The 24,018-nt window shown below is 45.6% G+C and overlaps 1 protein-coding gene across 2 annotated transcripts in view; it reads left to right on the top strand.

Annotated features, from left to right (window-relative positions):
• Positions 1-24,018, top strand: part of LOC310957103 (glutamate receptor 4) — a gene marked incomplete at both ends in the record, with an annotated part of 140,662 nt that overhangs the window by 6,208 nt on the left and 110,436 nt on the right. For both annotated transcript variants that reach the window (XM_083927534.1, XM_083927535.1), the window contains one exon: positions 442-600. In XM_083927534.1, the coding sequence (XP_083783660.1) occupies positions 442-600 (159 nt within the window). The remainder of the gene's footprint in view (positions 1-441; positions 601-24,018) is intronic.

Raw genomic sequence — 24,018 nt, 5'->3', positions numbered from 1 at the left:
CACACAAGACGTATACAAACAACACTATTTCATTCTCCTCTAGTGAATATTGAGGCTCAGTCTGATCAAATAAGAGTGTGTGACTGTGGAAATCTGGTTTTAATGGGGATTGTTTTAGTAGTTTTCTGCCTTCATGTCACTTGTTTCATGTCTCTGTGCTGCTCAGTGTGTGTGTGTGTGTGTGTGTGTGTGTGTGTGTGTGTGTGTGTGTGTGTGTGTGTGTGTGTGTGTGTGTGTGTGTGTGTGTGTGTGTGTGTGTGTGTGTGTGTGTGTGTGTGTGTGTGTGTGTGTGTGTGTGTGTGTGTGTGTGTGTGTGTGTGTGTGTGTGTGTGTGTGTGTGTGTGTGTGTGTGTGTGTGTGTAGAAAGCATGCAGGTGAGATGGAGCGGTTTCCTTTCTGCTCGCTCCTCATCAGCCCCGTGTTTCTCTCCCTTGTGTTCAGGCGGTCTGTTCATCAGAAACACTGATCAGGAGTACACCGCCTTTCGTTTGGCCATCTTCCTGCACAACACCAGCCCCAACGCCTCGGAAGCCCCGTTCAACCTGGTGCCGCACGTGGACAACATCGAGACGGCCAACAGCTTCGCCGTCACCAACGCCTGTGAGTCAGCCCTGTTGTTTTGTGTTGTGTTCATGCACCGCGGGGGAAATGAACCTTCCTGTGTGCGAGGTGACCAGAGCAGAGTCTCACTCAGATATGACTTCCTCTGAAACCACAGGCGGTCATTTTCACAATTCTGTTTGTGCAAAGGCTAAACAAACCAGATAGAACACGTTCACCAGTAAGCTTCAGAGCTAGTATTAGGTGTATTACACCTCATACAATTGGATTACACCTGTATTTTAGCCTTAATGCTAAGCTAACCTAAGCTAAGCTAAGCTCACCCAGACTCCAGCTCTCATAGATCGAGGCTTGGACACGCGAGTAGCACTTTGAAAGGGTTTTACATCACAACACAAAAGAAATGAGGACTTTAAGATGAACAAGCTACAAAAAGAAGAAACACGAGAATTTGGGGCGAATGTGGCTCAGTGGGAGAGTGGGTCGCGAGATTGGCGGATCGATCCCCACCTCCCCAAGTCCACTTGTCGAAGTGTCCTTGGGTAAGACACTGAACCCCGAATTGCTCCCCGTGCTGCGCATGGGTGTGTAAATGTGGTGTGTATGGTTAGATTAGATGGTCTGTAGATGTGTGAATGTGACAAACACTGTGAAAGCACCTTGAGTAGTCAGAAGACTAGAAGGCGCTTTATAAGTAGAAGTCCATTTACCAAGAATTCAGACGAGGTTTTGAAAAATAACGCAGGTAGTTAAAGTGGTTTAGATACACTAACTAACTAACTCACTAACTGACTCATTAACTGACTCCCTCACTCTTGGCTTGTATGTTTCCCTGTTGCCTGGACCAATTTTGGACCAATTTGTTTGCGATTTTGCCGTGTTCCTCCGGCCGTGTGTCCTCCAAAGTATCGTATTAAAGACTAATTGATATCGCTTTGGAGGGGCCGTGTATTTCCAGCTGAGAGACGCTGGTTTTCACGACGTAAACATGTCAGACCTGGCTCTGGAGCGTGTAAGGAGAGAGGGCCAACCCTCAGGTCTATGTGGGTTCATACATGGAGACCCAGAGACCAGCAGGATTTATTTCTTCCTGTTGTTGTTATTGTTGTTCAGCACATGTACACTGTAGAAAGTGGCTTTGTGGTATTTGTCCCGCCCCTCCTCCACTGTGATCGGACAGCTGGGAGAAAAGTGACGGTGATGAGCGCAGCGTTTAATCCAAACTTTAACATTTTGAAACTCTGGGCGTCCAGAGCGACGATACAATGACTGCAATGTTTTCAAAATGGAGATAAATTATATCCAAAGCTGTAATATGACGAATAAGAATATCATCGTTATTAGTATTGGCAGGTAAAGACACTTTCATTTTATAGCTGTCATCTCCAATGGACGTGACTGCGTGTGTGTGTGTTTGTGTGTGTGTGTGTGTGTGTGTGTGTGTACACAGCTGTGACTGTCTGCTGGTTCACATCTGATCTGAGAGAAGCTGCAGACACACTGAAGGGGACAGCAGCCGCACACAAACAACACACACACACTTCCATGGTATGATCTCCAAACAGTAGTAGGCAGTGATTTTTTTTTTTTAGTGATGGTCCCTGGGGAAACGTCATCTTTCTTTCCTTTTTTCTGTGTGTGTTTGTGTGTGTGTGTGTGTGTGTGTGTGTGTGTGTGTGTGTGTGTGTTTGTGTGTGTGTGTGTGTGTGTGCGCAGGGGTGGGGGTTCCCACAACGCCCATAAAACACTGCAGTATGATGTCTTCCACTATCTGTGGTGTGATCTGGTGTTAGAAAAATCAATGGCTAAATTAAGCAGAGAACGAAGTGCTGTTATGTTTGTTTGGTAATCGACGGGGGTGTGTGTGCGTGCGTGTGTGTGTGTGTGTGTGTGCGTGCGTGCGTGCGTGCGTGCGTGCGTGCGTGAAATGTTTTCCTTCCGTGACCACACTGGAAGAGCGGGTATTTTCAAAAGCCGCTGAGGTATTTACTCCTCACATTTACGTCGCCTCCTATTACCCCATTTTATTTGACCTCCAGGCGTTTCCAACGTCACATTTTGGTAAATTTGCACCACAAAAACCACCAAATTATGCAGAATTAACCATTAGCAGCTCCCGTCTGCAATGTAGCCGCAGTGCTATACAGCCAGCTGTCACTGGATTACTTTGATACTGAAGAAAACGTAAATATGTGACGATTCCCAGGCGAGTTCTGTTATGATTAGTTGAAAATATGCGTTTTTTCAAATCAAATCAAATCAACCTTTTTGATACAGAAAAATATCGCAAGTGCGTTAAAGAGATGTACAGAAAAAGAGAAACATCAAATATAATCAGGAGAAGAAAGTTAAAAGAACCCACAGTCATGCACAGAGACACACACAAATATGTAAACGTTCATACACACATTCACATATACACACACAGCCACGCTGACACACAGACACACACACTCACACCTACACAAACACTAGCTCTCACTCCAGAGACATGGCCGGGCAGTGAGACCTGAGGTACAGAGGAGGCTAGAGGAAGCTCCCTTTGGGTGGGGGGGGGGGGGGGCAACCACACCGGGAGAGATCCCAGTCCAAGGTCACAGGGAGCACCGCCACAGAGACCCCCCCAACCCGGGCAGACAGGAGCCTCCGCACCAAGGTGCAGAGCCCTCTAGTCGCCCGGGCCGGAACTGTCCACGGGACAGCACACCCCGCGGCCAGACCAGAGACAACTCCCAAACTGGCCGGCCCCCTGAGGAAACACTGGATACTTAAAACTGTTGCCTTTCCTATGATATCTAACTGGACTAACTGTATGGACGTTTGCATCGACACTGGACGCTCTCTGTGTTCAGACTTGACTGAGTGATGACTCGCAGAAGTACGGATGTCGATGCACCTGTCCGTCTCACCTCATGCAGTATCTTTGCCCCTGCACCGCTGCAGCAAACAAAAAGTCAAGCGTTCTTCTGCAACCTTTGTGTAACCTTTGCTCTGACGGGGTCACTGAAAACACGCTGACGTGATCGTCCAGTTCAAACGCTTTAATAATAATGTATCTGCCCCATTTTGCCTGTTAATGATCTCTAGGGTGAAATTACAGAAGATGAAATAGTATTGATCTGTGTGGCGGACAAACAGCAGATAAAACAATAATAATGGAGGGGGAGAACAGAAAAGTGGGCTACGAGCACAAGATTGGAATATATGATTAGAGTAATTATCCCAATTGCAGGGTGATACACGTATACACAGTGCGTGTGCACACATACATACGTGGTCGCACTATATTTAAAGTGGACCTTGGGAAAGAGCATGAATATTAATGTGGCCTCAGTTTAAAAGTAATGAAATATACAGCGTGCTTTATTATTTAAGGGAAACCTACACATCATGATCTAGATCACAGCGCGTGAGCATCTCTAATGAGTGACTTAAAAGAGTCTCCGTGCTTTGCTCAAATGTAACTTATCTGTGTTAATAAGAGAGCAGGGCTGCAGCATCTGAAACGTGTTTCCCCTCTGCTGCACACAGTTCGAGTGGTGAGGGACATGCGATACAAGGTTATAGCAATAATCCTTTGGCGTGTGCTTGTATTTGACTACTTGCAAGGTTACACAACCCTCAAAAACAGGCATTTTGCGTTCACCCGGTCAATACGGACACTGAAACAAAGCGGTGAGACAGGAAGCCGGCCGTTGGAGGAGCTCTCAATGAGCGATGCAGCCGTCCTGCGGTAGAGGCGTGGGCGGGTGTGAGCCGTAGATTTCCAGGAAACAGAAAGAAAAGCATGGTATTGTTCACCTCTAGTCTAATGGCCGCACAGCCACAGGAAGCCAGTCTGCAGCGCATTGATTGGCCGAGCCAAATCAGAGCAGAATTACATGAGCCAATCAATGGCTCTGATAGCTCAGGGCCAGCGGGGGAATCTGAGATCGAAGCACATCGCTTGCTCTCACCCCCCCTCTCTCCGTTGTTACATTTCCCAGAGTCTTTATTCCCCCTTTTCTTTGCCCGCTCCTGTTTGGCTCCATTATCAGAGGCCCTGAGATAATGGTTATGAATAGTCGCAGTGTTGCCATGTGACATTTAAGGGCGTAGCGTACATTTGGGAAGGGGAGATGAGAGACGGAGCTAATTTGCGAGGAGAGATTAGGCCTTTCAGCGGCTGCGGCGTGCTGCTGACAGGAAGCCTGATGGGCACAATTGGTGGGAGGACGGGGACAAATGTTTTTTTATGTTCCCATTGTCATTGATAATCGCTCCGTAGACCCGGGCACTGATACATTTTGTGTCATTTGTTTGATTAAGTCTGCACATTATTCCCAGCGGGGTTACTGGTGTTACTGGGAGTAACGCTACTAAAAGCTTTTGATTCGGTTGGTTATCTCACGACTTCCAAAGGTCCGACTTTAACAAGTTCACGCAGCAAAGTCATGCATCAGTATGGAGATAATTGTGACATCTTCGGTGTAATTACCATTAACAAATGAGACAATGGTCAAGTCATTTGTTAGTCTGGGCGGTGTTTAATGTCGCCCACAGGCTGAGTTTTACTCTGCGGAGGAAACTTTGGCTTGTGCCGACAAAAGGAAACGTTCCAAGAGACGTAAAAAGAATCCATTAATCGTGTTATAAGACAATAACGAGGAGCTTAAATTTATTTTTTACTCTTAATGTGTTAGTCGAAAAAGTTCTGTTGTGTTAAACAAAGTAAACTTAGAGCCACCATTGGTCAGGTGTCCGTCCAAAGCTCATGATGTTTAATGTGTGACACTGAAAACTGACACGTTGTCACTTTTGTTTTTCCCATTCCTTCACTGTCACTGAAGATGTGTAAGAAGCATCTTTATGTTGAATTACTTTTTATTTTTCTAACTTCTTTATTGTTATTTTCTAACTCGTGACCTGTCAAACCAATATTTTTACATATAGTTTATATATGAAAATGTTTTGTGACTGCTCACTATACCTAGGGCATAGGGCGACTGTGGCTCAGTTGTAGAGTGGGTCGTCCTCCATTCGAGATCGGCGGTTCGAACCCCACCCACATGTTTAAGTGTCCTTGGGTAAGACACTGAACCCCGAATAGCTCCCCGTGCTGCACATGGGTGTGTGAATGTGTTGTGACTGGTTAGATTAGATGGTCTGTAGATGTCCACTGCCATCAGTGTGAACGTCTGTGTGAACGGGTGAATGTGACAAACACTGTGAAAGCGCCTTGAGTAGTCAGAAGACTAGAAAGGCGCTTTATAAGTACAAGTCCATTTACCATTTACCCGATGGACGGACTAAAATGTTGTATTACTAAAGATTCCTAGCTGTAAGCGAAGTGTTTCTCCTTGTTTACATCCAAATGTTGCACAAACTAAAACCACATTTTATGGAAATGCGTCAAGAGAAATTGTGAATTCATGCTTTTTCATCCGCAACATATTCTCATCAACCGTTTCATAGGATGTCGTAGGATAACGTAGGATATCGTAGGATGTCGTAGGATATCGTAAGATGTCGAAGGATAACGTATGATTGAGTATGATGTCATCGGATATCGTAGGATAACGTAGGATAACGTGGGATGTCGTAGGATATCGTAGGATATCGCCGGATGTCGTAGGATAACGTAGGATGTCGTAGGATATCGTCGGATGTCGTAGGATAACGTAGGGTTAACGTAGGATATCGTAGGATGTCGTAGGATATCGTAGGATGTTGTAGGATATCGTAGGATGTCGTGGCATAACGTAGTATATCGTAGGATGTCGTAGGATGTGGTAGGATAACGTAGGATATTGTAGGATGTTGTAGGATATCGTAGGATATCGTAGGATATCGTAGGATAACGTAGGATGTCGTAGGATGTCGTAGGATATCGTAGGATAACGTAGGATGTCGTAGGATGTCGTAGGATGTGGTAGGATGTCGTAGGATATCGTAGGATGTTGTAGGATATCGTAGGATAACATAGGATGTCGTAGGATGTCGTAGGATGTGGTAGGATGTCGTAGGATATCGTAGGATGTTGTAGGATATCGTAGGATAACGTAGGATGTCGTAGGATGTCGTAGGATATCGTAGGATATCGTAGGATGTCGTGGGATAACGTAGTATATTGTAGGATGTCGTAGGATGTCGTAGGATATCGTAGGATGTCGTAGGATATCGTAGGATATTGTAGGATGTCGTAGGATGTCGTAGGATGTCGTAGGATGTCGTAGGATATCGTAGGATGTTGTAGGATATCGTAGGATGTCGTGGGATAACGTAGTATATCGTAGGATGTGGTAGGATAACGTAGGATATTGTAGGATATCGTACGAAAAGTAACGCACAAGAGTTCATATGATGAGATTACGTTTTGTTACGTTTAGGCAACAGAACAACGGGTCGGCTTAATACTACCAGGACACGAATGCCGGTCCCCGGGTGGAAAGTCCTGTATTTCAGGACCCGTCCACCACCTCCACCACCCACTCTCCTCTACATGCAGATCAGTGGTCTTTCACTACAGCACCTCATTTTAATAACACACACACATTTCTTTGCATTGCTGTTTGTACGATGTAATACGAACCATGAATGAGAACGGCCCGTAATGATGTAATTAAAGAGTGTCGGTCAAACATGAAGCCACGGAAAACAGAGCGGTGGGAACCTGAGTGATGATTGTGCTTAATGCGTTTTAGGATTTGTTCCCAAAGTCCGTCTCCATTTATTTGTATTGATGCACCTTTTCAAATGTCTGTTGTCTCCACTCCATTGTCTGGAATGAAACGCATGATATTATTATTTAATGTTTGTCTTATTGTCAACAAACCGGTGAAAGGAGCAAAACCAACAATGAGCTGATGATTATAACAGCAGCAGCCGCGGAGGTGTGTGTCTTTATCTTATTGTGCCGTAGAGCTCCATTGTTGTGTGTTTTAATCATCTTAGCAGTGAGTCACACTGGTGCACTGGGTTCGTTTAACGCTGTGCACACACGCACACACACGCACACACACACACACACACACACACACACACACACACACACACTATATACACACACACACACAAATGAGGTCATCCTAGCAGCGGTACAAAACATATAAAAGGTCATTTTTAAAACACAAAAGATGGCTACAGTTACAGAAGTTACGGTGCATTTTACTGAAAAGCAGCAGCGAACAGAAAAGTCTTCAGTCTGGATTTAAAAGAACTGAGAGTTGCAGCAGATTTGCAGTTTTCTGGAAGTTTGTTCCAGATCTGTGGTGCATAAAAAAAAAACTGAAGATGCATTAAGACAGAACCTCCCTCGTCTCTCACACGAGCGGAAAGACCTGGAGCAAAAATGCCAAAACGACAGGCTGCCTTGTTTATTGTGAAACGCCGAGGCAGCACGCCGATCCTTTCGCGGAACTCTGCGTCGCTGATCATGTGTTGAAGTCAGAGTCACGGTGACTGTTGGAGTCTGCGAGTCCTTGAACCTCCTGGAGCTCAGGCTGAACGTCTGTGAGAACATCCAGGTATTTTTTTTACAGCTCTTCACGCAGAAGAAGCCAGTGGTACTCGAATAATACTAAAGAACTTAGGATATCCTACCTATTCTCCGTAACATCAGGCTGATGGCACTTGAGAAAACTACCTCACTGAGGAGTTATCACCTCAGCGAAGCTCCGCAGGATCATTCTCAAAGCTCAGATTCTCCACAATGAAGTGGGATGAAAATGAAGAGACTAAGTGAAGGAGAAGTATCCGGTGTTGGTTGAGACTGCAGTGGAAACTCCACCCACTGGATTTTACTGAAGGGTGCAGACTTATGGCAAATGATGAACACTGATCTGAAGTGCAACATCCTAAAGGACGCACTACAGAACAGGTTCACTCTGAATAATCGGGTTGACATGGAGACACTTTTTTGGAGCATTTCAAGATCCGATCATTATTAAAGGGTCATTCCGGCGCAAAATCATGCAATGGTCTTTTTGGAACTTACATACAGGTACATCAAATATCAAAAAACAACCGTTTTTTCCGTGTATAAACTATTAATGGGGAAATCCAGTAGAGTCACTAACAGCCGGACCAGTGATTAGCTCGGGGGAAGGACGGTGAAGGCATTCAAAGGTCTTTTTTAACCACTAATACTGCTGAAAATAACAGCAAACCCCTGCAGCAGCATGAGAGATTTTTATGCAAATGTTACCTCCTGCTTTTGTAGCATTTTTGTAGATCCGCCAAAGATACCACCCTAAAATAACAGTATCATGAAATAAACATAAATTGCTTCAAGCTGCTGTGCTACATTTTAAGAAACAGGAGATAGAAACAAATGTTTTTTCATCTCATCTCTCATCATCTCATCTTCAGCCTCTTATCCGGGGTCGGGTCGTGGGGGCAGCAGCTTTAGCAGGGGACCCCAAACTTCCCTTTCCAGGGCCACATTAACCAGCTCTAACTGGGGGATCCTGAGGCGTTCCCAGGCCAGTGTGGAGATCTAATCTCTCCACCTGGTCCTGGGTCTTCCCCGAGGCCTCCTCCCAGCTGGACGTGCCTGGAACACCTCCCTAGGGAGGCGCCCAGGGTTCATCCTTACCAGATGATCCTGAACCACCTCAACTGGCTCCTTTCAACGCAAAGGAGCAGCGGCTCTACTCCGAGTTCCTCACGGATGCTGAACCTCTCCCCCTCTCTCTAAGGGAGACTCCAGACCCCCTCCTGAGAAAACACATTTAGGCCGCTTGTACCCACGACCTGGTTCTTTGGGTCCTGACCCAGCTTTCATGACCACAGGTGAGGGTAGGAACCAAGATTGACCGGTAGATCCAGAGCTTTGCCTTCCTCAGCTCTCTTTTCATCACAATGGTGCAGTAGAGCGACTGCAACACAAATGTTTTTTATTCATTTACACATTTTAACCAAACAAAAACCCACCCAGTGCCTCAGAAACATCTGTCTTAAAACTGAAACTGCGTAGGCAAATGTGAGAATGTGTCTGTGTTGTAGACAGCAGGATGAATCTGGGGTTGGAAACAGGATATTGAATAAATGATCTAGATTAAATTATTTAGGTTTTTGACAGCTGTATGCAATCGAGGCACAGTTTGGGTGATAGTGAGTTTTAATCTCTGTGCCTTCGTTATAAAGTCCAAATGTAGATTTGAAGATCTGGACACTTTAACCACCGTCATGTAAAATATAAAATCAAATACAAATCTAATCGAGTCCTCAGCGGCGGAGTGTGCGCCACCTTTCCCTCTGCGCTTCATTCACACAGCTGATCCACATTGTTGCGTGTCTCGTGGTAACCTCTCAACCACGCACCCAGACAAAAGATCTCAAAAGGCGTGTGTGGGGGTTGGCAGGGGCTCACTTTGACCTCCTACATGCTGCCCCTGCCTGCACCTTCATTGAAACACTGACATCTTAATGTGCATTGAGTCATTTATATTCAGCATGGCGCTCTGACTCACTCCAGAGCCAGAGAGAGAGCAGCCGGTGCTCCTATAGGCACTCATGCGGCGTAGGAGGCCTCGCATTTTCTCTGCTGCTCACACATGAACACATGCTTTTCCTTGCCTGTCTGTCATCGAGTATGAAAAGCACTCTCCCGTTTGTGTCTTATTCAGGCGTGTGTGTGTGTGTGTGTGTCTGCGGGCAAAAATAATCTGGCTGTGTGGCAAGTTGGCTCTATTCAAGTCTATTATCGCTCTCTCCATGGGCTCCATTCAGAGGGGCTCTTCTGCTCTGGAGTGCTGCCCTTTAAATGGCCGCCCATGCCCCTCATTTGTCTGAGGATTCTTCTGATGCACAGGTCGAAATATGCAGGCCTTTTAGCGATGTACCCGTGTGTGTGTGTGTGTGTGTAATGGCTGGTGTTAGGCAAGAGAAAGGATGGAGAGAAAAAGGGGGAAGGTGCTGCTAATGAGAGATTAATGTGGCGAAGCATGGAAGGAAGAGGCAGGATGGAGGGGCTGAGGAGATGTGGAGGGTAAAAAAGGGATTTATTAGCCTGGTAAAAGGTAAAATGTCTGTGTGATAATGTAGCTAACCTCTTACAGCCCAGAGCCTGAGCCATTTTTCACGCCTTTTACAAAGTCAAAGACGACTTCTCTGCAGCCGCACTGGCATTCATCACCTGTGCAATGTTAGTCACACTGCATGTGGCTAAATTTAGTCAAGACATATTGATAAGCGCCCCCCGCGTGACCGTTTGTGTGGCAGGTGAAAATGCAAAGGACGGTCAGTGAAAGAGTTGACTTTGCAGTGAAGAGGAACAGCACGGCCCTGTTCCTCTTTTTGGCGTAACAGTCTGCAGCCCTGGTGCCTGCCAGAGTACACAGGTTTAAATCCTCATGCTTGAAAGTCAAGCTTTACACAAGCTTGTGTTAGCATGCGATGTTGCACAAGTGTCGACCAGAAGTGTACTGATTTATAAATTTGACATGTTGACGTGTTCCTTTATACCAATGGAAGTGACATTATGCCTATTCAGAAGCTTTAAACCAACAGTGGACTGGTTTAAAGTCCGGTTAACTGGAGCTAAATGCATCTGTGGCTGCTCGTAGTAACTGACTTAAATAATTGGCAGGGAAAACAAACATACGCATGTATCTTACACCTTAACAAGGACACCTACAGCTGCCGTCACCAGGAGCAACCACGACGTACCCGACTGAGGGCGCACTCCCACTGTCCTTCCGTCCCGTGCCCGGTGCTTTAGGGTCCTTGTCCCCCCCTCCAGGCCCGTTTGTACTCACACTACCTGGGCCTCGGAGAATGCTTCTTGCTGCTCATACGCCATCACGCCGTAACACGCCACACGCATTGATGACGTCATGGCGATGCATGGCTTTGTTTCCAGATCTTTCCGTAGACCTCGGAGTTTTTGTGCGTCTTGTCGACTGTTTTTGAATCTTTTCATCGACCAAATCTGCAGTAAACACTCCACCTCCGCATCACACCAACGTGAACCTTTCACCGCCATTGTTCTAAATGTCCGCGCATGGTCCCTCCTTCTTTTTTCTATGTCCCAACAGGCACACAGGAAATTACCTCAGAACCGCCGTAGGCCCGTTTCGTACACGTGCGCACGCAAACAAAAAGCCCACCTCTCCCAAACGGGCCGTGGACTTTACCTGTAAAATCTGCTTAGGCACCGTCTTTGGACTGTGGGAGGAAACCGGAGAACCCGGAGAAAACCCACACAGGGGAGAACATGCAAACTCCTCTTGTTGTGAGGCGACATTGCTGACCACCACACCACCGTGTCACCCTAAAACTTGAACACTCACGCTAAATAAAAACAAAAAAACAATCCCGTCCCTGATACAAAAACCGTACGGAACAGTAGAAAAGTGCCCAGTGTCTGGCGGTGTTTTCAGCGTTGCCCGGGTTACGTGAAAGGTCTGTGAGATGGGTTTTCAGGCATGTTGGTGCGGTCGGGGATTAGTTCTGAAGCGACACAACAAACCTTGAGGAAGGAGAAGGTTCTTCTTTAAAAATGCTGTTTTAAAATGAAAGCATAGTCGTGTGAATGTAGCCTCATTCAGCCCGCATGCTTTCACAGAACGCATAATCGAGGAAGGTCAACTGATTCCGCATATATTCTTTCTTTCTGTCCTTATTCATCATTCTGCATTTACAGCGCGGAACTGTACGACTAGAGGCAGGATATCTTAAATGTGGGTTTTTCTCTCATTCAGCCCGTTCCTCCTCCCCGACTCTCCCCTTCCTCCTCCCTGCACCTCCCCCTCCTGATCTGTGCGCTGCTTATGTAAGTGGCCCCCCCGAGGTGTGTGCGTGCGCGTGCGTGTGTGTGTGTGTGTGAGCGTGTGTGTGTGAGCGTATGAAGGTTGAGGAAGAGCTCAGAGGAGACAACTTTCCCAGAACAGCAGTTCACTGTTAATCCTTCAGATCTTTGATTATTGAGATCGATAGAAGAGCTTTGCTCCAGTTAGGACGTTTTAACGCAGAATTACAGTGAAGAGAAAGAAACCTACCGGGGAACGTCGACTGGACAACGAGAGAATAAGAAGGAAATAAGGACTTTAGGTATTTTGTAGAAACCAAAAATCTATGTACTGAAGCTCCCAGTGTTATTGTTATTGTGTGTTAGTGTATTAACAGTAAAAGTCTAGTTAAAATGTTATTTAAGTAAAAGTATCAAAGTAAAAGAGCTCATTCTGCAGAAAAATAGCGTTTCTAACGCTTCTGTAACTTATAAACTTATTATTTATTTATTTTTCTAGTTAAAGTCGCAGTCGGCAATATTTGTTTGATCATATTCACTGCAGCCGACAATCTGCTCCGATAGAACAACACCAATCATCCGGTTTTAGAAGAACCCAGATGATCCTACCTCTCTCAGACGGGCCGTGGACGGCCAGCTGCCCGCAGTTATGCGCGGAGTGGTTGCACTCACACTGGTCAAACGCACTAGGCTTTAGCCAAAAAACCTGTTTTGGCCCAGTGCGGATGGACAGTGTGAGTGCGCCCTAAAAGTGTAATTCTGGTGCAAAGGCATCCCAGCACTTAAACTTAAAAAGGTTTTCACACAAACAGAAAGTTATTTAGCAGCTCATGTTGAGTCCATGTTGTTCTCCTGTCCTCTTCTATATTAAGAAGAAGTCATATGTACGTGTGGGAGTGTGTCAGCGGGTCATGCTGGACAGCGAGAAAGGTAGATGGCTGCGTGAAGTCAGTTTAATGAGTTATGCCCTCCGTCATTTAAAGGGAATCAGCAAACATTTAGCAGCCATCAGGGAGTGAATCAGCCGTCTTACTCAATTAGAAATCTATTTTCGGACACGAGGATGCTCAGATGGATTTCCTCCAAACTAGGACAGGAAGTCATGCCAGTTGCTTTGTGTTAATAATGATTTAAAGATTTCTCTTCCGAGCTTTAGCGTCTTTGAACTCCCCGTTTTGATTTTTGTTGCTTTTGCGTACAGAGGGAAAATAATAAAGCTGGAGAAACGACAGCGCCGGGTAAACAACAAAAGTGCGTCATTGGCCACAAATGGAGCCAACGAGGACTCAAACCACCTCGCTCGGGGTCGCACCGTCAACTCAAATGTGTTTATAAAGCACATTTTAAACGATCCATGTTGACTGTTGAGGAGTCAAACGCTAGTGAATAGAAGTATGTTTTTGAGCCTGGACCTCAAAGAGTGGATGGAGAGGGCAGATCTGATGGGGAGGAGGTTGTAACAGGACAGACTCAGACCAGCTGCAGGCAGGACGGGGACAAGGGAGGATGCAGCAGTCCAAAGGAGAACATTTAAAACCATGGATGACTGTCTCAAGATCTGGATTCTCCGACACACCTTTGCTTCTCCAGGTGTTTCCAGTGGGGGATGGTGTTCATGCATCCTTCTTGTAAAGGTTGAAGTGTGTGTTAGAGAGATTGGGACTTTTGTTGAAGTGTTATTTGCACATAAGACGTGTTTACACAGCTTTAGTCACTGGAAACTTGATTTCAACGTAGAATAAAAGCAGCATCAGGAATGAGACGGCACTCTTTTTGATGATTTCAACTTTATCGAATCGTTGAAAAACACTGGGTGAAGCACACATGCCACAACGTCTAACCAGCTGTCCTTCGGCGCTGTAGAGTTTAACTGTTACCCTGAAAGTACAAAGAGTTGGATGGACCAACGTACTGAAGACAGGACTCAAACGTCTGTTGCTCGGAAAGAACAATTTCATGCGGTATGTTGTCATGGACGGATGATGAGACACTGGACGAAGACGTGTAAGAGGCGCCCGACTCTGTCTACGTCAACAAGGAACCCACATTCAAAGTTTTAGTCGTTTTGTAGACATTTTGTTTCTTTTTGTGGTCATTTTACATCTATTTGAAGTTGTTTTGTATGTATTTGTAATTGTTTTGCATCTATTTTTAGACATTTTGCAGCTTTTTGTGATGCTTTTGCATCTTTTATGTTTCTATGTCGTCGTTTTGTTTCTCTCCGTGGTCCTTTTACATCTATCTTTTATCATTTTGTGTGTCTTTATCATGATTTTCTGTCTCTATGTGGTCGTTTTGTGTCTATTTTCAGTCCTGCAGCATCTCTTCGTGGTCATTTTACATCCATCTTTTATCATTTTGTGTGTTTTGTCATGATTTTCTGTCTCTGTGTGGTCGTTTTGTGTCTATTTTCATTCGTGCAGCATCTCTTCGTGGTTGTTTTGCATCCCTATAGTCACTTTCTGTCTCGTTGTGGTAATTTTTGGTTGTCTTGTGTATACTTGTGGTCATTTGGGTTTTTTCGAGTCAGAGCCCCGGACTTTACAGGCCCCCGGGCCTGTGCTCCGTAGGCCGGTTCAGTAATCCATCCGTGTGTGTGGTCCGACCTTGTTGGAACTCAAAGGTGTTTCATTTGTTCCAGATGAGGACACTTCATCATAGACACGGAGGAGGAGACGTGATATCATTTAAATACGGGGATAACTGCGCACATTTGTCTCTCCTGGAAGACATTTATAGCTTTGCACTTGGAAAAGTGACAGAAATAGTCGTGTAGTCGGCTCAGTTCTCACCTTCACGCCAGCTGTGTGGCCCTTCGCTGCATGAAACACGTGTGAATGTTGAGAAATCAGTGGATCATTGAACATGTGACCTGAGAGTGAAACTACAGAGAAGCAGAGGATCTTTGAGAATGAATCGAAGGAAATTGTGAGAATTTAAACTGAATTTTGAGGTTTGAATGAAATGATTCACCCACCAAGAAACGTCAAGAACCTTAGGTCACACACACCTTATGGACATACACTGGACAGTGTTTTTCACTGTGTGTTGAACACATACAATCATGTACTTGATGTATTATATATTATTAATAGAATAGTTCAACACGACAGCTGGATTAACCCTGATTAGACACAAGCTTGCATATTTACGCTTCAGAAGTTTTGTGATGTAGGTTTTCTTCTACCTTGTGTCTCACTCTGAAGTAAACATAATAATAATAATAAGACCCAGGACCAGGTGGAGAGATTAGATCTCCACACTGGCCTGGGAACGCCTCGGGATCCCCCAGTTAGCTGCTGAAGCTGCTGCCCCCGAGACCCGACCCCGGATAAGAGGCTGAAGATGAGATGAGATGAGATGATAATAAAACTGTATTTATTGTATAGCACCTTATAACAAAGAGCATTTAGAAGTGCTGTGCAAAAGAAACAAAACAACAACACAGGTATAAATTAGAGGACACCGCGAAAACAATGCACAAAAATGGAAAAAGCAACATTGAAGACAGAATATGTGCACAGCAAAGCATCAATACAAAACTTTCTCAGTGCAAGACGACCTTCAAACACCCGTATCAATCGAGCACTAATATCAACATTGTTCATGCAACATTAACGCTAATGAAAGCCTTAACGGATTGAAGTGAATTGCTTTGCGAGACGAAGATAGAGACGCCCGGAATATCTGAGGAGACTGACGGAGACGGAGACAGAGACGGAGAGGAGGAGTGGGAGGGAGATGGCAGGAGGTCTGCTCTCGGATCGTGTGAATTCACAGATGGGGTTTTAGCAGGAAACCACTCTGGCCAGGGGAGTTGTTCTCGCACGCACACACACACACACACACACACACACACACACACACACACACACACACACACACACACACACACACACACACACACACACACACACACACACACACACACACACACACACACACACACACACACACACACACACACTGGAGGATGCTGTTACAGCTCGCACACAACCTTCGTATGTCCTACACATGAGTCGCTGTTGCATTTATTTTTGAAATGACAGGAAGTAGCTGCGTAACTGCGATCGTCAGAGATTCCTTTGGCGTGTAAATCAAGTGGTGTCAACACTGTGGTGGAGATCGTGTTCGTTCGTAAGAATCATCATGATTAAAGGACTGAGAGGAGACTATATCAAGCAGTTGTTGCACATTGTTGTCTTCCATACTTTTGAGAGAGGAAATATTTCTCTATTTGTTCTCTTGCGGATAAAAAGTCGTATTTTTAAGATTCTTGCTCAATTCCATATAGTCAGGTGTTTGCTGCTACAGCCTAACTTGGTCTGGTGTGATTGGCAGCTTTTAGATGCTGCATAACTGACATTACATGAGTCTGGTCATGGCTCATCTCTGCATGTGCTTGAGCCTGAGGCCGCTACAGGTCAGAACTAGTCAAGAGCTCGCACTCGATGGTGCACTTCCCTCAGTCCTCAGCAACACACCTCTCAAGTGTGAAGTCGATCGGATGTTGAGAAAATCAAAAGGACAAACGGAGACTTTTCCATTTTAGAAGATATTTTAGATATGGACCAAATCAACCTGAAACGTCCCCTCCCCAAACTCTGTTCACTTGTGTCGAAACACGGAAATGTCAGTGAGTGTCAATGGTGAAAGTGTGATGACTCAGCAGCAGCATAATAGACTTTTTTTTTTTATTTGACGTTAACGAGGTAATTCAGCATGTTGTTCTTACATTACTTTCCTAGTTTGCACAAGCAGCTCTGACAGAAAGCAGACGGATGAGCTGTGATGATGATGATGATATCTGGATGCTGTGCACACAAATGAAGAACACTTCAAGTAGTTAAACGAGTGGGTGTGTGTAACTAATTAGCGCTTCTGGTTTTAATGGTCTTTGGATTTCCAGTGTGAGTCGTGCTGCGGTGCCTCGATGGAGAAACCCTTCCAGGACTTTGTTCATTAGCCGCTGTGTTCATTAGTGAGAGGTCAAACGGTCACACTCCCGCTGGAAGGCCACGTGAGTCCTGACCTGGCTTTCCCTGGCCCGAAGGCACTGCAATATGACCTCTTGACCTTTAACCCTCTCCTCCTTGGGGGGGGGGGGGGGGGGGGGTGTTGTGGTCTTCAGGATGGGAAACATCGTTCAGGTCTCTCTAGACACTGAGAACAAACTCTCACAATCTGGACTATTTCATTTAGAGCAGGGTGGACCCCGCCTCACGCCCGATGTCAGCTGGGATCGGCTCCAGCCCCCCCTGCGACCCCGACCCCGGGATAAGCGGTTGAAGATGAATGAATGAATGTCAAAGTGAAATACATCAGGGCCAAAAAAACTAATTTGCTACAAGCTGAGGGCTGGACTGCTTCAATGTTTATTAAAACATATTAAAATGATGCATATAACCTGTTGAACCAAGACCTAACACAGGGCACCGTATTTTATTTAATGATTAAATGAATAAAGCAATATTTTCTTGTTTTCAAGTGAAAACATTTTCAACAGGTAAACAGCAAAAAAGAAAAATGTCCTTCAAAAATAAAACATGTTCCTTAATATCAAGATAAAGACACAGAGCTTAGTGAGGGGGGGGGGGGGGGGTACTGAAAGTTGACATCTGCCCTGAATGCTGATGAAGCCGAGGCGGCCCACTTGCGGCGTTGCAGTGAGTTCGCGGGCTACCTTTGCATTGTGGGTAATGTAGTTTTGGTGCGTGAAAAACACCAGCAGGCGGCTGTGGCGTGCGGGCCGGTTCTAATACTAATCAAATATCATCCCGGGGGCCAAGATCATTCATTCGCGGGCCAGATCCGGCCTGCAGGCCTTGACTTTGACACCCATGATTTAGATGCACGCGTGTGTTGAAACTGAGTTTAAATGTTGGTGTCCTGAGTTGTAAATATGTCTCTTTTCTCTCAAAAGCTTTTCTCAGCTTGGACAAACAGCTGCAGTAAGTCCTCACGGCTCCTCCGTCGTTTCCAGTGTTAAATAATTCCACAGGAGTGTTTGCACCTCCATCGTCGGCTGTCACACGCACCCCCCTCCCTGTAACTCAGCGCAGGCACGTTCACACTGTTGTTAGCCGGTGTTTGCACAGTCACCGCAGAGGTAGACTGTGAATGATTTCTTTTTAATTGAAGAATAAACCTAATTAAAATGAGGACATTAAATGCAATACAATCAGACTCCATTAATCATCTTAATGCAGCGCTGGTTAATTAACAAAAAGCACTAGGCAAACATTAACGCTCAATGTTTTTTATATGAACAATGGATCAAACATGCCCGGAGCTAACAATGTTTCCTGTTTTTTTCCTCTGTTCTGATTGTGTGACTCAGATATTACTGGAGATATTGACTGTGTGAGGTGTTAGTGTCTCACGGATTCATCTAAGCAGCGTGTTCATGAATGAATGTACTGCAGCCTATAAAAGCACTTGGGTCGACTGTGGCTCAGTGACAGAGTGGGTCGTCCTCCAGTCGAGAGATTGGTGCTGCAATCCCCACCTCACCCGGTCCACATGTCAAAGTGTCCTTGGGCAAGACACTGAACCCCCAAATTGCTCCCCGTGCTGCGCATGGGTGTGTAAATGTGGTGTGAATGGTTACATTAGATTAGATGGTCTGTAGATGTCCACTATCATCAGTGTGAATGTCTGTGTGAACGGGTGAATGGGACAAGTAGTGTGAATAGTCAGAAGACTAGAAAGGCGCTACATAAGTACAAGTCCATAAACTGGAGACAAGCATATGCGATACATGGACAGAGGAATACGGTCTGCACAACAACCAAAGTGTATAAACAAATGGCAAAGCTTTTCTCCCAGTTTGCGAGTCTAACCAGTGGCTGGTGTTATCTTCATATTTACAGCACAGAGACAAAAGTGGCATCTATCTTCTCATTTAATGTTTAATATTCATTCAGTAGTAAGTGAATACACACATTTTCCAGAATGTCAAACCATATGTTTAAGTCCGTCGGCCACAACTGTAACTATAACAAAGGCCACAATCATCAATCACTTTTAGATATAATGGATGAGGCTCACTTTGATGACTTAATGGCAAATCTAGACGGAAACAAAGCATATCATTAATATTATTAGTTAGACTTGTGCTTTTCCTGCTGTTTTCCACTCAAAAAAGACTTTTTCTTCTGTTTCTGTTCTCTAAAAGGTCTGACATCGGCTATAATGAATCCATGTCTGCTCACCTACATTCTCTTCCTCTCTGCTTGTGTTGGTGCATCGCTGCGTCTCCACTTTCATGTTTGTGCAGGTCACAAAAGGAAACAGGGACCTTCTTCATCGCACAAATCGCTCCGTAGTGCTGCTGATGACCAAACACTCCGCAGGGCACCTTCAAATGGAAGATATTAAGCATTCAGCCGTTCAGAAACAAGCATTTTCTGTGAGCGCGGTGTACCAGCACATGTTATATCAGTCAGCATTGATTCAGTGGAACTGTGAGCCGACACTCTGCTGCACCCTTCGCAGTCTGCTTCCCTACATTAGCAGGCACACGCACGTCTCCATAGGCAGACGTACAGTCAGGGATGTGACATGACCGCACCCACAAACCCCCAACGCACTGCTGACCTTTCACCCAGTGTTACTACTGTTCTGTCTAATGATAAGCCTATTATTAGAGCAGATCATTACTGGTTCAGTTCAGTTCTCTGCAAGCCGTCCACCCTCCGTGCATCAATCTGTGTGTGTCCCTGTTTGTGTGTGAACGCTTCGGCTCCACAAAGCTGTTGTTGGATGGTCGCAGTGTTTCCACTCGCTCCGACTTGCTCTGCCACTGAAGAGCCTCTGATTGCAACATGATTGGCCAATTATTTGCACTTTTATCACTGCAGATACCCCCCTCGTCATTGGTCGGTGGACGGAGGGAGGGAGTGTATGAGCTGATGAGGAGAAGTGGGGCTTTCTTTTTTTTTTTTTTACGGCCGTGTATGGTTACTTAACAACTCCATACAAAATCACTTAAATGATGGGCTTGATGGCCGTGATTGAGCTCAAGATGCTCGCAGCGCAGCGGCTGAGAGGGAAAAGGGAAAGGAAACAGATGTCTGCTGAGACCGAGAGACGCAGAAGCTGCTGTTTGAAATTAACAATAACTGTAAAAGTAACTAAACTCTGAGTCTTCTGAAAACAAAAAGCAATGACGTGTCTCTGGGTTTACGTCTCCTGCTAATCAGAAAATAAAAGGTCTGGAATTTACTTATCGTACTAAACAGCTCCAAGTGCCCCATTTTAGAAAGCATTATTTACTTTAATTTTAATTTAAAGGTTGAATCTGGAGAATGAGCAGAACACCTCCATCTAGTGTCTGAAGATCGTAGCCGCAACAACAAAAGTAACTCTAGCACTCGGGTTGCCAGGTTCATTGCCGAGTGCGTCAGCGAGGAGACAGGAGACTGGAGTCTGTTTGAGCCTGTTTGAACCCCTCCGGCAAATCGCAACATAAAAACAAGGATTAGAGGAGTCTGACTGACAGTTAGCGTTAGCTGTTAGCGTTAGCCGTTAGCGTTAGCCGTTCCAGCTAAGTAAAGATGAAAGTGATGTTAGCGATCAAGGAGAAGCGTAGCCATGTGTGCGTGCGTTTGAATGGCGTTCCTCTCCTTTCTCTCAGTCCATGGAGTGAATGCTCTGCCTATAGTGACTCTGGTTGTTGCCCGTCTCCGCTCACTCAGCTGCTGGGACAAAGAACGCCCCCTTCACTGAGGCTCCGAAGCAGCTGCAGGATTGGCAAACTCCATTTCACCCAGTGCCAGCCTACAGTAGCTGCACCCAACAACAGACAACCCTGGCAATTGCCGGCCGCTATTGGCTGCTACAATGGAAACAGAACGTGACAGAAAGTCATTGTCAAACCCGTCAAAAATGTTTTAAAATAGTAATTCAGACTACTATATACATTTTTTTTAAAGAAAAGCAACACTTTCATTCTGTACCCTTCATAATGCGCCGCTTAGTAGTAGTTGTAGTAGCAGCTCGGTGTTGAGTAGTGGACAGTCTGGGGGATACGGTTTTACCGCGTCCTGGATGCAGGAAGAGCCTTTCCATTCACAGCACGTCAGGCAAGTACCAGTGTTTTGAATTGGATTTGAGCCTTTAAGGCGCCACATGAATGAAACATGGTTACACTCTGTTCGCAGTGGAGCAAGCATTGACATCATCACAGCAGAAGAAGCATTACAAGCATGCACTCCAGAAGTCATGTTGATGTTTGGTCAAAGCTAACCGTAAAGATAGAAATCAAATCAAACATGACTGGATTTTTTAGAGCCAGGCTAAATTGTTGCTCCGTCCTCTCGCTCCGCACACACAGATGCACGCTCACACAGCTGACGTCAGGGCTTATTTCCTGAGACAGCTTGCAGTGGATTTGTAGAGTGAGCAGGGAAGCGGCTTGTTTATGCGATGCCCTTGACATTTCCCAGCTCCTCACTTTAGCTCAGTCAGAGAATCAAAACACATATTATTGAACCGCGGTCCTACAGCACACCACTGCACCCCCCCCTACCACCACCGCCTCCCTGCTAGGGTGCCCTGCCGCACCCTGGCGGTGATAATGAATTGTCCTTGAATCCTGACTGGGGGGTGGGGGGGGGGGGATCTTAAACCCCCTCCTCTCCTCTCAGAGAAAATCCGCTGACTTGCCCGATCCTGTGGGAACAGTCCGCATGATGATGCACACTAATGGCTCAGGGAGAAAAGACCCCCCGACGCTGCATGACTGGGACCGATGAGATGTTTGATTCTGTGAGAGAAACAAAGACAGAGATGGAGGTGAAAAGGGAGAGAGAGGGGGTGAAGGGAATGAAGGAAGGAAGGACGGAAGGAGCGGGTGGGAGGAGAAGCATGTTTGACTTTGATTTGTCACATTATCAGCGTTCGGACTGAAAATGCAAATGACTGCAGATAGATTGAGAGAGAGAGAGAGAGTGAGGAGAGTGAAGGCAAATACTCTCGACATGCAGGGTTTAAGGTAAATAAGAAAGTGTGCACATGTAGGAGTACCTGTCCCCCACTGTGCTGCTGCTCTGTCACACTGCCAGGAGCAGTTGTTTGGGGGAAAGGCAGACGTTGTTGTCAGCGGTTAGGCCGAACAAGGTGAGAAATCATTTTGTCATGGAACAATAAGACTTAACGTTCTCAAGAAGAGCGCGCTAAAGGATGCCGCTGCAGTGCAGAAGGGTGGGTTTGGAGAGCGGCTACTTTCAGGAGTCAGAGCAGATGTTAAAAATGAAATCCTACACGTTGGCTTGTTTATGAATTGAACCTGAAGGGGGAGAAAATGTGGCACTTTTTGGGTTTTAAAAAAAGGATAGAGATGATATATTAGTTTCATCTCCAGCCGAGCTCGACATCGAACAGTTTGGGACGGAGCACGTGTTGAATGGGAAGGTCTCTGCTGAAGCTGCTGAACGATAGAAAGACCATTTATAATTATACAGCTTCTTTATGCGTAAGCCACCAATGCACATCATGAAACCTTGGTGGATAAATATGAAAAATAATGTGAATAATTATACGTCAGTCCTTGTTGATGTGGTGAGTGTGTTGTAGTCACACTGGTCCAGGAGTTGCCCTGGTATTTTACAACCATGTGTCCTAGAAATGACATTCATATGCAACTAATTTGCAGTTATTTGCAAATACGTGTAATGGATAACATTTTCAGCTAAATGTAAACGCAGGTAAATGTTGCTAATCAACCTCTTCTCATCAGAGATGATCATGTTATCTGTGTTTGTGAAAGTGGCTGTGAAGTGTTAAGTTAAAGGCTCATTTATGTTCTACATCAGAGACGCATGCAGATACAGACGGAGCCTTCTGTCTGTACTCTGCGTACATTTCCTCTGTATTTCTGCACGTATCCTGAAAGCTTACGGATGCGTACAGATAAAGACCAAACGTTGCAGTACCACCGGTATTCGTGGGGGCGGCGTCGAGCACTGAACACAAAGAGTGGCGTGAATATCAGGAGCGAGCGAGTCATCAAAAGCACAGACGGACGTCCTGAAACACTGAAAGTGACGTTAAGTCGTCAGTTTCTCTCATCTGTCAAACCAATGTCTGGAATTCTCCGTCCACACTCCGGGACGTGTTTAGTGTCTCACAGACCACCGGCGTCTACAACGCTGCCCGCCATTTTGACTCCTCCTCAACAGATGCAAGATCGTTATCTCCACCGTAGCCATGTTTGTTTTTGTTGCTTGATTTTTATTTCGAAACTTTATTGTAGTAACTTTTTAATCTGAACGACGCCTTCTAGAGGATGTTCTGCTCGACGTCCACTCCAACGTAGAGGACGCATGAAAGCGTGAGGGCGGAGACGTTTAGAACGCTAACATACGTTTCTATTTACGAACCAAATGGGAGCAAAAACGAGCCTTAAAGGCAACAAAACGACTTGGTTGAGATTAGGAGAAAGGTCGTGGCTTTGGCTCAGTACTTTTGGGACAGAAACGCCGATCCCCCCGGTCTGCAAATGTAAAAATGTAAACAATGACAGACTGTGGAATTGACAGTAAATTTTCAGCGTGGGTTGTAGATTAAGTCAACACTGCAGCTCCTTGGTGTTCCCGTGTCTTGGCTCCCAGCTGCCGCGCGACTGTGGGATTAAACCATAGCAGAGTGAGCTGCTCTCTGCCTCCAGACACCGGCACACTTGGCTCCGCCCACGGTACAAAATGTAAATAAATATGTTTATG

This window comes from Echiichthys vipera (assembly GCF_963691815.1).
Source record: "Echiichthys vipera genome assembly, chromosome: 14".
Lineage (NCBI taxonomy): Eukaryota > Metazoa > Chordata > Actinopteri > Perciformes > Trachinidae > Echiichthys > Echiichthys vipera.
The sequence above is the reverse complement of the archived record's forward strand: the minus strand, read 5'-3'. Positions and strand labels throughout refer to the sequence as shown.